The following is a 12011-nucleotide window of genomic DNA, read 5'->3' as shown; positions in this document are numbered from 1 at the left end:
TCACTAAGGCTAGGATTCTCAAGAGTATTTCAAGGCCATGAGGATGCCCCTCTGATGTTAGGAAAAGAGAACTGAATGCAAAGTGATGGTGCTTCTTTGTGAGAGGTGTAAATCTTTTTAGGAGGGCATCAGGGGCAATCTGCACTTGGACCACAGCCTCAGTGGTTCAGCACTGATCTGTGACCTCAGTCCAAAGGACTTGGGCTCCTTAATGACTGTGTAATGCACAAAACTGCCTTCTACTCTGTCCTTCCTGCTCCTTACAGTGAGCTCACCCAAACCCAGAAATTTCACCACAAGAACACCGTAGAAGACAGAGAAGTGCAGTAAAGAAAAAGAATGAACAGTGCGTGATCTGAAAATATATTCAGATATTTCAGCATGAGGGGAAAGGGCAAAGGCATGCTGTATGCATTCAAGGCATGTGTAAATAGTGCAAGGAAAAGGCTTAAGACAATGACATGGCCAAAAAGTTTCCAAAAGTTTCCTAACTACCTATTTCTTCCTTCAGGTACAGAGAAATGGTATTTATGTATAAATATAACAATGACAGTTCTTTGAAAGTATAAAACAATTTAAGTCAAGAGCTTTTTGGAACCAAGGAGTTTCCTGACTCCTACTTTCATATCCAGTTTATTATTTTTTTACTTATTATGTAGATGAAAAATATAATTAATAGATTTTTTTTAAAAAATTGCAGAGGTGTCATGAAGGGTATTCTTTTATTTTCTACATATTGGCTGTTACAGACTATGGATCAGGTAAATTTTCCTCTGAATTTTTATATTGTATTTTGCTATTGTGTAGAATCTGTTTCCCAGAATAGAAAAAGTAGAATAAATTTACAGATTATAAGTATGTACTTTTTCTCAGATGCCATGAATGGCTACTCCCAGAAAGTTTCAGTGTGCTGCTTATTACCTTGCTACTTGAGTCTAAATAATCTCACTTGAGTAGGTAAAGCACAATCAACTCAAAGCAACTATTTTAGGATACCACTAAAATCACAAGAGTACAAGATAACACTGAGATATTTTGGAGATATCAACATATTATTAGAATTAAAGGATTGATATTGGGGTGTTTTTTTGTTTGATTGGAAAGAAGCTGTATGATACAGCTGGTGCAGTCTGACTATACTGTGGAAAAAGATTTGCTACCAATTTTTTTTCCTCAAAGACAGAAGTGAAAAAATCCTGACTTGTTTAACTGCGCAAAATGTGTGTACTCGCTACTAAAATCTGCTCAGCCAAAGTCGTACAAATTAGTCTCTGGAGGCAGGAAAGGCCATAAAAAGAAAACAACTTGACTTGCTTTCCAATAGCAATAAGTCTAACAGCTTGTAGGGTTGTTCAGAAGGCAATGAGCTATGGCCTCGTTCTTAGAAACACAGGCTGCATCCAAAGAAACGTGTGCTGAAGCAGTGCAATACCTGCATTTTTTACACATTTTGGGATCCCAGTATGAGCTCATTTAGAGATGAGACAAATGAGCTAACAATTTCTTTTCCTTCCATATAATTATTTGATTGGTATTTAATGAGATTATGTATGTTAGTATGAGTTCCTGGTAAAACAGCACTAAAGAACACTGGTTTTCTAAACATTGACATTGGAAATTTGCAAATAAATACATTGAAATCTTGGCCTAGTGCTTGTTTTAATTCCTGCAGGAAACAGAGAGAGGAGTTCCAGAGGTGTTTTATGTAAATCTAAATTTCAGATTATGGCGAGACATGAAGATTATGCTAAACCAAACCAGAATAAAATATATGAACTTAGGGAGGATGTTATAATTTGTATTTTCCACATATGGCCTTACTTAACAAAATCAGTGGAAGCACCTTCTACAGAGGAAGAGGCAATCTAAAACATGTACTGGTGATTTGGGTAGAGGGTCAGGTGCCATCAGTGGTGACTAACCAATGATTCCTCTGATGCAAATCAAGCCAACTGCATTTCTCATTGTCCATCCTCTACTGATTAATGCCAAGGAAGAGAACACCTGAGATTGAGAAGACATTAACATTTTCCAACAGGCCAGCCTTTATTCCTTACAAATAGCTATTACACAAATGAGAGCAAAGCATCCACTAGAGCTGCTAGCTAGAGCTACTCTTTCTGGTCAAATAATCAGTGATTTGTTTTTAATACTAACAGTCTCAAAATAGAACCCAGAATAGCCAAAAGTGAGCAAAGCAAGCATGGCTGTGTAATACTGTGTGAATGCTACTCTGTAGGTATCACTCACAATAATGAAATTTTGGTTCAGGTTTCAGCCACCTTTGATTACTGTGGACTGTTTACTGGCAAGTTGTGCCCCTGGCATACAACTTTCAGTGCACAGACCTACCTGCCTTCCTCCATTTCCTCAGAGAGATTTGACATTAGGAACAGGTGGAATGAGTTTTTTTAATACAATAGTGACTTTCTGCCACCACATTGGAATCAAGTACCATAGAAGATTACATCTAACATCTGACTGCCAAGATAAATGTGTGTCTACAACAACAACTAATCTTCATTTTTGCAAGTGACGTTAGTTTAAGGCAGCACACTAATCTCACCACCTTTAGAGCAAATAAGGAAGCTCTGACTTTCCATTACTTTTAGAGTAGAAAAGGCACCTGAGATGAACAATTGTGAACAGTTGCCTCAGTCTGCACTTCTTGACTTTATAGTTTGAAGTATTTCCACTTGCTGTACCTCAAAGCATAGGGCCCTGCTTGCCAAGGACCCAGCATCAGCAAGACAGAGACCTCTGGGGGCTTGTCCTGGGTAGCTGGAAGTGTTCTGCCAACTAAGAAATTGTGGCTAAAATTAGACTAAAAATTCTCGAGGGAAAAGTGGGGGGGTTTGCTTTCAAGTGAAGCCTGGAACAGGCTTCTCTGTCACTGCAAAACAATGGTGATAGGTGGATTAGGTAGTGGGCTAGAGAGAGGTGTCCTCACCAATCATCTGACTGCCTATGAGGGAAACAATGAATAACACTGGACAGTTAAGGTTCCAAGTATCTACAATGTAATGAATAAATATTTGGCAGTGGTATCCGACTCCAGTTATCACATAATTTTGGATAGCTGGAATTCAGCTAACTGAACTTGCATTATAAATGCATTATGAAGGTTTTCCAGTATACAGCTTCTTTAACTTTGGAAGTCTATAGCAAATCCACTGCTGTAGAACACAGGGGAAAATAAACAAAAAACTCCAACAAAAACAAAATCCCCAATGTAATGAGTGAATCCAACCAACATATTAAATACATTAAAGCACAAATCTTCCTGCCAAGGATGATTGGTCCAGGAGGCGAGATGTCTCTAAGACAGCTACCAATAGATCCTCTCCCACCAGAGCTGAAAAGCCCAGCTGAGCTGGCCAGCAAAAATGTAAAGCAGACATTAATCACAGCAGCCTACACCTTCCCTCCACCACAAGTTTTGTGTACCAGCAGGAAAAAGGAATGGAGATAGCACTGAAGACAATGGAGCCTAGACTGTTCCTGTGCTCTATTGCTAGCTCAGAGCCACTGTAATTAATTGATTTCTATTAACTTGCCTGTGTGAAGTTAAAAAAACCCCAACCAACCAACAAAAAAACCCTGAAGGCAAAACACTCTGATTGGACTAGTTTTCTTTAATTACATGGTAAGAAAGCTTATGGCCCTCACTTGGAGGCAAAAATGCAGCAAACACAGCCCCCAGAAGGACCATGAGCAAGATTTAAATCTGCCAGGTTCAGTATTGAAGTCTAAACCTCCCCTTTTACCTTTTGTTATGCAGACTTATGTTTAAAGACTGATGCTTTCATAGCATGACTTGCACACTTGGGAAATAAAATTAACCAACAAACCCACCACACCTTTTTCCTCATAACATGTATGGCTAATAAATGCATTATTGGGGTTATCTTCATTTCTGACCCTGTGATTCCTAGAGCAGCAAAACTTCCCCAATGCCACATTACTGCAGAAATTCCTTGTTTAGAAGTTTCACAGCAATGACACAACTTAACCATTCACTTGGCCATCATTCTGTCAGTGACAAAATATTAGTGTTATTGATCAGTCTCTGATTTATTGTCCCTTTACTGGTTTGTCAGAAATTTGACGACCTTGAAGGGAGAAGTGTTACAAGGAAAGTGATACAAGTAGGTGCTCCTCACTTTCCAGTGCACTGTGGAAACAAACTCTGGAAGACCTTGAACTACCAAGTTTTAAGACATCACTATTGCTGTGTACTTTACAGATATTTGAAGACATTCTGAAAGACTTCAATACTTTTTTCTATTTTAAGCAACCTACAAAAGTTTTTAAAAATTCTTTAATGCATTTCCATGATAGCTGTTCTTTCAGCTCAAAGAACAAACAAACAAACCCAATCTTCCCCACAAGCCCCAAACAAGAAAACAAGGAAAAAAAAACCCCAAACACAAAGTATTCAAACTGGGACAGCATACTATTTTAAGATGTTAAGATCCTCTTCAGAAATCACAAGTACATACAGTACTTATCAGAAAATTGAGCTATATTCATGCTGATAAAAACTTCCATAACTTATTCATGTTCTTGAGAAAACAGTAGATAAACACGTAGCTCAAATCAAGATGCAGTTATGAACATGCACACAGAATTTATTGGTGAGCTACTCCAATGAGGACAACAGTAGTACCTTCTTTTTGCTGCAGTAAATCTGCCATTTCTTCTCTGGAGGGAGTGCAAACATAGCCTCTCTGTTCTTGTCTGTGAGATCCAGTTCATCCTGGAGATGGAGAAAAAGAAAAAAGTAAAAAACCAGTCACCAGCTGCATTGGTAAGTTCTAATAGGTTGAGAGGTTTCTGGATCAGGCACGTTTGACTAGCCTTCAATCAAGAGGACTTAGTAGCTCCCAAACACTCCAAAGATTATTGGTTTCATGATTATTTTTTTGCTACCTTGAGTTCTCCCTGTCAGCACAACCTATGAAGAGAGGCAGCCTGAACAAATCCCATGTCAAACTTCCATTACTAATGATCAGTGAAGGATGGGAGGGATCACATGAAAGGGATAAACTGAAAAACTCAAAGCATTAGATTATGTGACACAGACATTCCTTATGACACTTTGAGAAAGGCTGAAAGTTTGATACATTTTTTTTTTCCTGGCTGGCAATAACAAATTTCTTCTGTAGTGAAATTTTCTTTCTATTTTCTTTCTATCCTTCAAGCAAAGGCCATGAGACAGTTGTCATGTCATCAGCAACCTACAGGCTGAAATGTTTTTCCAGATGTTTGTTCTCTAAACCACACAGTGCCCATCAAAGACACCCAGCATTTCAGACATAAAGGACAGAACTCCACAGTGCCACATGGGGTTGATCAGAGCAGCATATTTAGTCTCTGTTAAGAAAAGTGAGCTCAGTAGAACATACACTCTTAGAGCTGAGCCAAGCTTACAATAGTAAAATGCAGGATGATACTGTGATCTGGAACTGAGTGCCAAATTCCACAGCTTTGGTTACTCCTCTGTAAAAGGTGAATAACAATAGGCTCTTTTCCAATGCATGTCTCTAAAACTATAAAACAATATTGCTACTTCCTCCGTGTTAATCCAGTGCTGACCAGAACAGGGCTCCAATCAAAACTGCCAATTTTAGGTGCTAATAAAGAGAATTAAACAAAAAAGAATGGTCTTCAGGGCAAGCAGGCTGTATGAGCAGAGACAGATGAAGATGTCTAAATTAAGAGTTTCAGGAATATAAAGAAAATCTTCCAGTAATGTTTCAACGAACCAGTTTTGGCAGGTGTTTGAGTTTTTCCCCTTATGCATTTGAAATATTTGGAGAAGGAAGTGTCCAGGAGTCCTATTTCAAGATGACATTGTGGCACTAAAATGCTGCACACACAGATTCTGGCACCCACACTAACCTTGTCCAAGCAGAGACAATACCTCTTTAACTCAGCCCAACAATGGCTCATTTGGAAAGTGTTCAGGGCTGGGAAACTTGTGAAAACAGTGAGCAAAATTGCACACTGAGCCTGGTAGCGGCTGCTGACAGATTTAAAAGCCCACAGAGATTCAAGCTGCAAAAAGGTACAAAAGAAATGCAAACAGTCATAAGGCGAGGTCAGTGCCAGCAGTCCAAGGTAGAAGAAGCTGGAGGGTTATTTTAAACAAGAAAAAGTTTAAAGGGGAAAAAAAAAATTAGCTGTGCAAAAAGAGTGCAAACCATGTGGAAATGTTTAGTGTGAGTTTCCAAACAAGGGGGCAGCCAAGCGAGGCAAGGAGTTTTATCCTTGCTATACACAATTAGAAAACTCAGGCCAGGATCACATTCTTGGGGGGAGAGGGAGAGTAAAACTAAATGCAAGGCCTTAAGACAAGCAAAGGAATGCTGTTAGAGGTCAAGCATGTGGAAGGGGAAGGAGGGGCAGATAGGGAATCAGAAATGCCAGGTTTGGAAGAACCACCATAGAAGCCAGAATATACATGAGCTGTCTGGGCTTAGTTGAATTCTTAGAAAAAAGTATGATTGTTTTATTAATGAATGCTCTTTTTTTTTTAACTAAAATGCAGCTAACTTGGTTTTTTAGTCCACAGTTCTTTTTCTGGAGTCTGCTGGCAGATCAGGCAAGCAGCAGAAGCTCTGCACAGAAGCTGTACACTAAACTAAATGAAGATCTCAATCAATACAGTTCAAAACCAACACTTCATCAAAACAATGTACCTATTGACTAAAACCACCCTGAGGGCAGGATTCTAACACTGCAGCTTCTAGGCACTGCCCTGGATACTGACAGTATTCAGGAATATAAAGATAAATCTGCTTTCAATGGGATAGTAAGAATATGCAACTTTTAATCACATAATTTTGCATAATGACATACTTTTCAGGACAGAAGTCTAGAAAGTTAGTTTGAAAGGGTGGAAGATCCAGAGGGAAAATAGGGCATCCTGCATTATTGTGACTCAGGAGGGTAGAGGAAGCCTAAAGAACTTTAGAAGTCATCAATAGTAACAAGGAAACTGTTCAGGGTTTCCAGGCATAAGGGCATCACCAGAGGCAGACCCAAACACACCTGTCTGGAAAGTAGTACATGAAAAATGCCTTACCCTTCATTTTGAAAGTTAGTGTTTGTCTTTGTTAGGAGGTAAAATGCTGGGTTCTAGCACCCAGGTCAGATGGGCAGGGAGCAAGCACAAGTATTCAGCAGGGAAAGAAACATCTCCAGAACACAAAGCAGTAGTCAAGCACCTCAACTCCCTTTCCTGAAGTTAGTGTTCAGCAAGGTGTGCTCCTTCACTAAGAAGAAGAAAAGAGTGGGAAGAGCTGAAGAGGCCTGAATGCCCTCATCTGCCTACAGCAGCAATCAACACCTACCCAATTAAAAAACCCAAGAAATCTCTGCAAAATACTAGAGACATGAGACCTTCTTCTGCAACTCTCCAAATCATTTTACCTCTGCCGTTCTATAAAAGATGAACAAAAGATCACTGTGACTGCAGAGGAAAACCATGGATCTAGCTAAGAAAGAAGACCCTGAATTAGGCAGGCTATTTTTCTATTCTGACTCAGGATCCTAAGATTGCACACAAGGAAATCAGCTGCCTTGCAGGGAAGCAGGAGTAACAACAGAAAGAATAACTTTCAGGAGGATAATTTGGTTTGTGAACAGGTCATTCTGGCCCAATGACAGAAGCAGATCTGTCAGCATATAGAAATTCAGACTGTAGAGTTAGCTCAGTGATGGCAAGTTGCTATTGAAAAGAGAAAGGAATTGCCAAATTCGGCAGGAAAGGGAAGAATGACAAACTGAATACAGTCATCAAGACTGGGGCTGGAGCCAGACTAAGGAAGCCAATGTGACTGAATGCCCAAGGAGCAATTGTAAAGGGTAAGGAAAAAAAGGGTCGGTCAGAACAAAGTGGGGAAAACTCCTTTCTCCAGCACTGTGCAAGTTTCCCCAACAGAAAGATAGTAAATCCCTTTCTACAACTTGGATGGGCAGCTTGGTTCCAGCAATTCATGCCAGCATGACCCTGCTCAATGGAACTCAGCCTCCTGGAGTTGCATGAAACAGAAATTAAAAGGATATTTGCCAGGCCGGACTGAGGAAGATATAAAGCATGCCCATTAATAGTGCCTATTTCTCTCCTTCATTTATTTCCTATTTTATTTTATCTAGTGGTAGTTAATTCAGTTAATTTCACTTTCTTGTGGACATTTTATTTATTATGTAGATTGAATTTCAATGATAAAACATTTAAAAAGAACTGGAACTGGATTTGAGGTTCAAATACTTCCAGTCCAGTTCTCAAGCCAAAAGAGAAGATGGTCTCCATTCAAAATGGCTACAACCCAAGGAAATAAGAGACAAAGAGAAAGAAACGGAACAAGAAGGAGAAATGGATAGGAAACATAAATCCAGTATTTTGCAGGATTTAAAACCACATTGTTTCCCTTGTTTTTGGGAACGTTCATCAGAACATGAAAGCTGGATTTGATTCTGGTCAGCCACCAGCTCAGTAATAATACCCAAAGATCCAAAAAAGGATTTCTCACCCAGACTGGTCAGTTCTTTGTTTAGTGACACAAAATGAAATTAATAAAGAGAAAAAAAATATGATTTTGGTAATGTAGGAGAGTGATTCACTTGCAGAGAGACCCACTAAAGGAGAACCCTTAACACCTACCAACATGCCTGCCTCTAAATGAGAAAACTCAAGGCCATAAATACACAGAGAACCACAGCTTCTGGTCTCCAGCATCCCCTGATTTGAAGTCGGAATCATGGAGGCCAAAAGCCCCAAACTTGGCTCTCCAGGGATATTTGGACACTCATGGGAGAAGATATCCTCAGTTTCATTTTCTCATTCTACTCATCCCAGGTCCATTGCTGTTGGACTTAACTGGTCATGGGGAGTTTCACACTGACTTAAGGTCAGACAGATGCTTTATTTTGCAAAATATAAAAACCTACAAACCAGAACAACCAACCTTTACAGGCTAGTGGGTTGTTTTGTTGTTGTTGATGTTTTGTTTTGTCCTCATAAATGTTTAATGAGTCATGCATAGTTTTTCCAGCATTATGAAACCCAGAATCCTCATATGATATGTTTACTGCAGGCAATAACTTGATTAATATGGGCATAACAAATATTTTGCCAGAAGGAAGAGGACATTTTGCTTATTTTCTTATGTTCAGTTGGATAACTGTCTTATTTCATCAATTTCTTATAATTTCAGCTACAGAGAGTTGCATTACACTTTTAATTTTTTACCTGTAGGTCAGAGTTTCTCTTACTTACAGGGCTCTTGGGAGAATGTCTATAAGCATCCTCCCTAAGCCTGTGTTTCACATTTAATTGCTGTTTCTATGACTGGGAGATGTTAATGATATATAGAAGCATATTCTGATTTTCAACTTTATTTCTACGTACAAACATTCAGGCAACTATTTAAGCATTTTATAAAAATTATATGCTTTCATAATCCTCAAATGGAATAGCTTTGACATGAAATCAATCTTTATTTTACACCATAGAATCCAACACTAAGAAATAACACATAGGCAAACAGGCTTCAACACTTCCAGTGTTCAGAGATGCCTGTTTTGACTGTCTGATTACAGCTCTATTGAAATGATGGGCTCCATAACAGCTGATGTGTCCTCAAGCAAAAGGACAGCCAGGTCTTGACATTAACAGGATCCTTGGGAACCAGATGGCACAAACTGGCAAAGCCATCCAGAAACTACTCTTCTTTGTTAAACTCAAAATGGAAATTGTAGAATTTCCAGAACAGATGAGGGCAGCAGTTTTATTTGACCTGTCAACAACACCAAAAGTTTCAGAAGGTTGTGTGAAACCCTGCAAGACACAAAGCCACAAGACAGCTTTCTAGATGGTCAAACATTTTCCAACTCCCTACCTCAAACAGCCTGGCTGATTTTGTGTCACAGGTGAGTTGTTGTATCTTACAAGATGGTGATAACAAGGCTATTTGCAATACCTTTTGTGCAGTTTGCTCCACCACACCAGCATTACTTTCAATGATTCTTTGTGAGTCATCCAATAAGGAAAACTGAGAATTTACACACTCTAGGACAGGCTTCACAATTTGAAGACTATTTATTTTAATAACATGCCTGGAATGCTCACTTCAAAAATTTAGGTTCCAAGGGTACATTCATTTTCACATTATACCCACTGTATGAATTTTATTTTAATGCACGGCTCTTACCTTGCTTGCTCTTCATATTTTCATACTCCCATACTCCTTTCATTCCCATGCTCATATTCATATTCCTTTTTTTCTTTCTCTTGTACACACCTACCATTTCTTTTTCCCCTCACTAATCTTTTTATCATTCCCCTTGACCTTTTTCATCTGTCAAGTACAAATGCACTCTCCCCCATCCACCTCATCAATCACTCTCTCTCAGTCTCTTAACAGCACCAAAGCCACCCAAGTTACAAAATCAATTATAAGGCAGCATAAATTCCCTATCCAGTATGACACCTGTTACTTCAGGTTCCCCAAGGTCATGTATATAGATGTCTGTCACCATGTCCCCAAAGAGGCCACATTCCAGTTCCACCAAGGCTCCCAAGTGCGTTAGCACAGCTGACAGCCTCATGCTCTGAACAAATTTGTTTAAATCTTGTACAAAGTAAACAAAGACCATGACACACCATGGGATCCTATCCAGCATCCACTGGCAGCTCCCAGGGAAGGCTCATGTTCATTTGTAATTACTTCAAGGGGTTTGTTGATGGTGGGTTAATCAATGCTGAAATGCAACTCAGGCAAACATTGGGAAAAAGGCTGTGACACACCTGGGACATTAGAAGAAAGAGAAGCAGTGGAAAGAGATCGGGGCAAGGTTGTCAGCAGCACACTAAAAGCTTTTGGAATATAGAATCCTATCCAGCACAACTATTACCACTTTAAAAAAATGGACTGAGTAGGACCATGTTGCTAACATGTGACCAAAAGCTACATTTTCACATTGACAACAGCCCCAGGAACATTTATATTTCTGTTCATGCTGCCTATGCCAGATTCCATTGGCAAATAACAAGCAGATTAGTCTGGTTGTTCACATTCAAGCTGTGCCCACCAAAATGGGAGTAGCAGAAATGCTCTCATCATAAGTCCTGAGGTAGCTGTCAAAAAAACTGCTTCAGAGATAAGTGCAGTGAATGAATAAAGTAATTAACCGAAACAATCTTACTCAGATCCCAGTCTCTTTGGAAAGAACTTACAAATCCTTCAAATAGCAGAGATAAACCTTCCCTATTTAATCACTGTGTCTACCTCCAGGGGACAGTATAGGCTTGTTCCCCTACAGTTTTCCTTCCACTGTTTTGTTCATTCCAGCTCCCCAGGCTGACATGTAAGAGGTAGTCTGCAGGAAGAATGTTCATTTCCAGTGCTGAGGAGGTCAATGAGGCATTCTGAAAGATTGCCTGAACTGTCAGTGACTGAGGTTTATTTGCCTGCACAAGCCACCTACACTCCAGTACAAACTAGAGCAATGAAAAGCACACAAGTTTTTGATCAGTAAAGAGCATTATCACCTACACAGCCAGCATACCTCCAGGTGAAACACATTGGTCAAAAACTCCCACTGGGGTACCTGGCACATGTGCTAAGTTCACAGGTAACCCATGAAGCAAAAAGCAAAATGAACCACAAAACAAGACAGTTCCTCCCCTTCAAGCACTTCTATCTCACCCTAACACTTTGAATTAAAAGCAGCTTTTGTAAAGCACACAAGCAGCACATTGTGAGAGGCACGGCAGTAACATTATGATCAATTTTGCAACTGGTAAGAATTAAGTTCATCATAGTAAAACATCATTGTGTTCCATGTATTTGCATGCACACAGTATGTGTTTGTGCAGATATGCATGCCTCCCACACCTTACATTCACAGGAACTATATACATAAGACATATCATGTAACATCAGCCCATACCCACAATGTTTTATCATTACATTTGTACATTAGGAAACCACTGTGCACAC

General features: G+C 39.5%; 1 protein-coding gene across 6 annotated transcripts in view; it reads right to left on the bottom strand.

The window, feature by feature from the left end:
* The window catches only part of DAAM2 (dishevelled associated activator of morphogenesis 2), a 202906-nt gene that overhangs the window by 93190 nt on the left and 97705 nt on the right, over window positions 1–12011 (bottom strand). For all 6 annotated transcript variants that reach the window (XM_031504232.2, XM_031504231.2, XM_077781857.1 and 3 more), the window contains one exon: window positions 4670–4759. In XM_031504232.2, coding sequence (XP_031360092.2) covers window positions 4670–4759 — 90 coding nt within the window. The remainder of the gene's footprint in view (window positions 1–4669; window positions 4760–12011) is intronic.

Source organism: Lonchura striata, chromosome 3 (assembly GCF_046129695.1).
Source record: "Lonchura striata isolate bLonStr1 chromosome 3, bLonStr1.mat, whole genome shotgun sequence".
Classification (NCBI taxonomy): domain Eukaryota; kingdom Metazoa; phylum Chordata; class Aves; order Passeriformes; family Estrildidae; genus Lonchura; species Lonchura striata.
The sequence above is the reverse complement of the archived record's forward strand: the minus strand, read 5'-3'. Positions and strand labels throughout refer to the sequence as shown.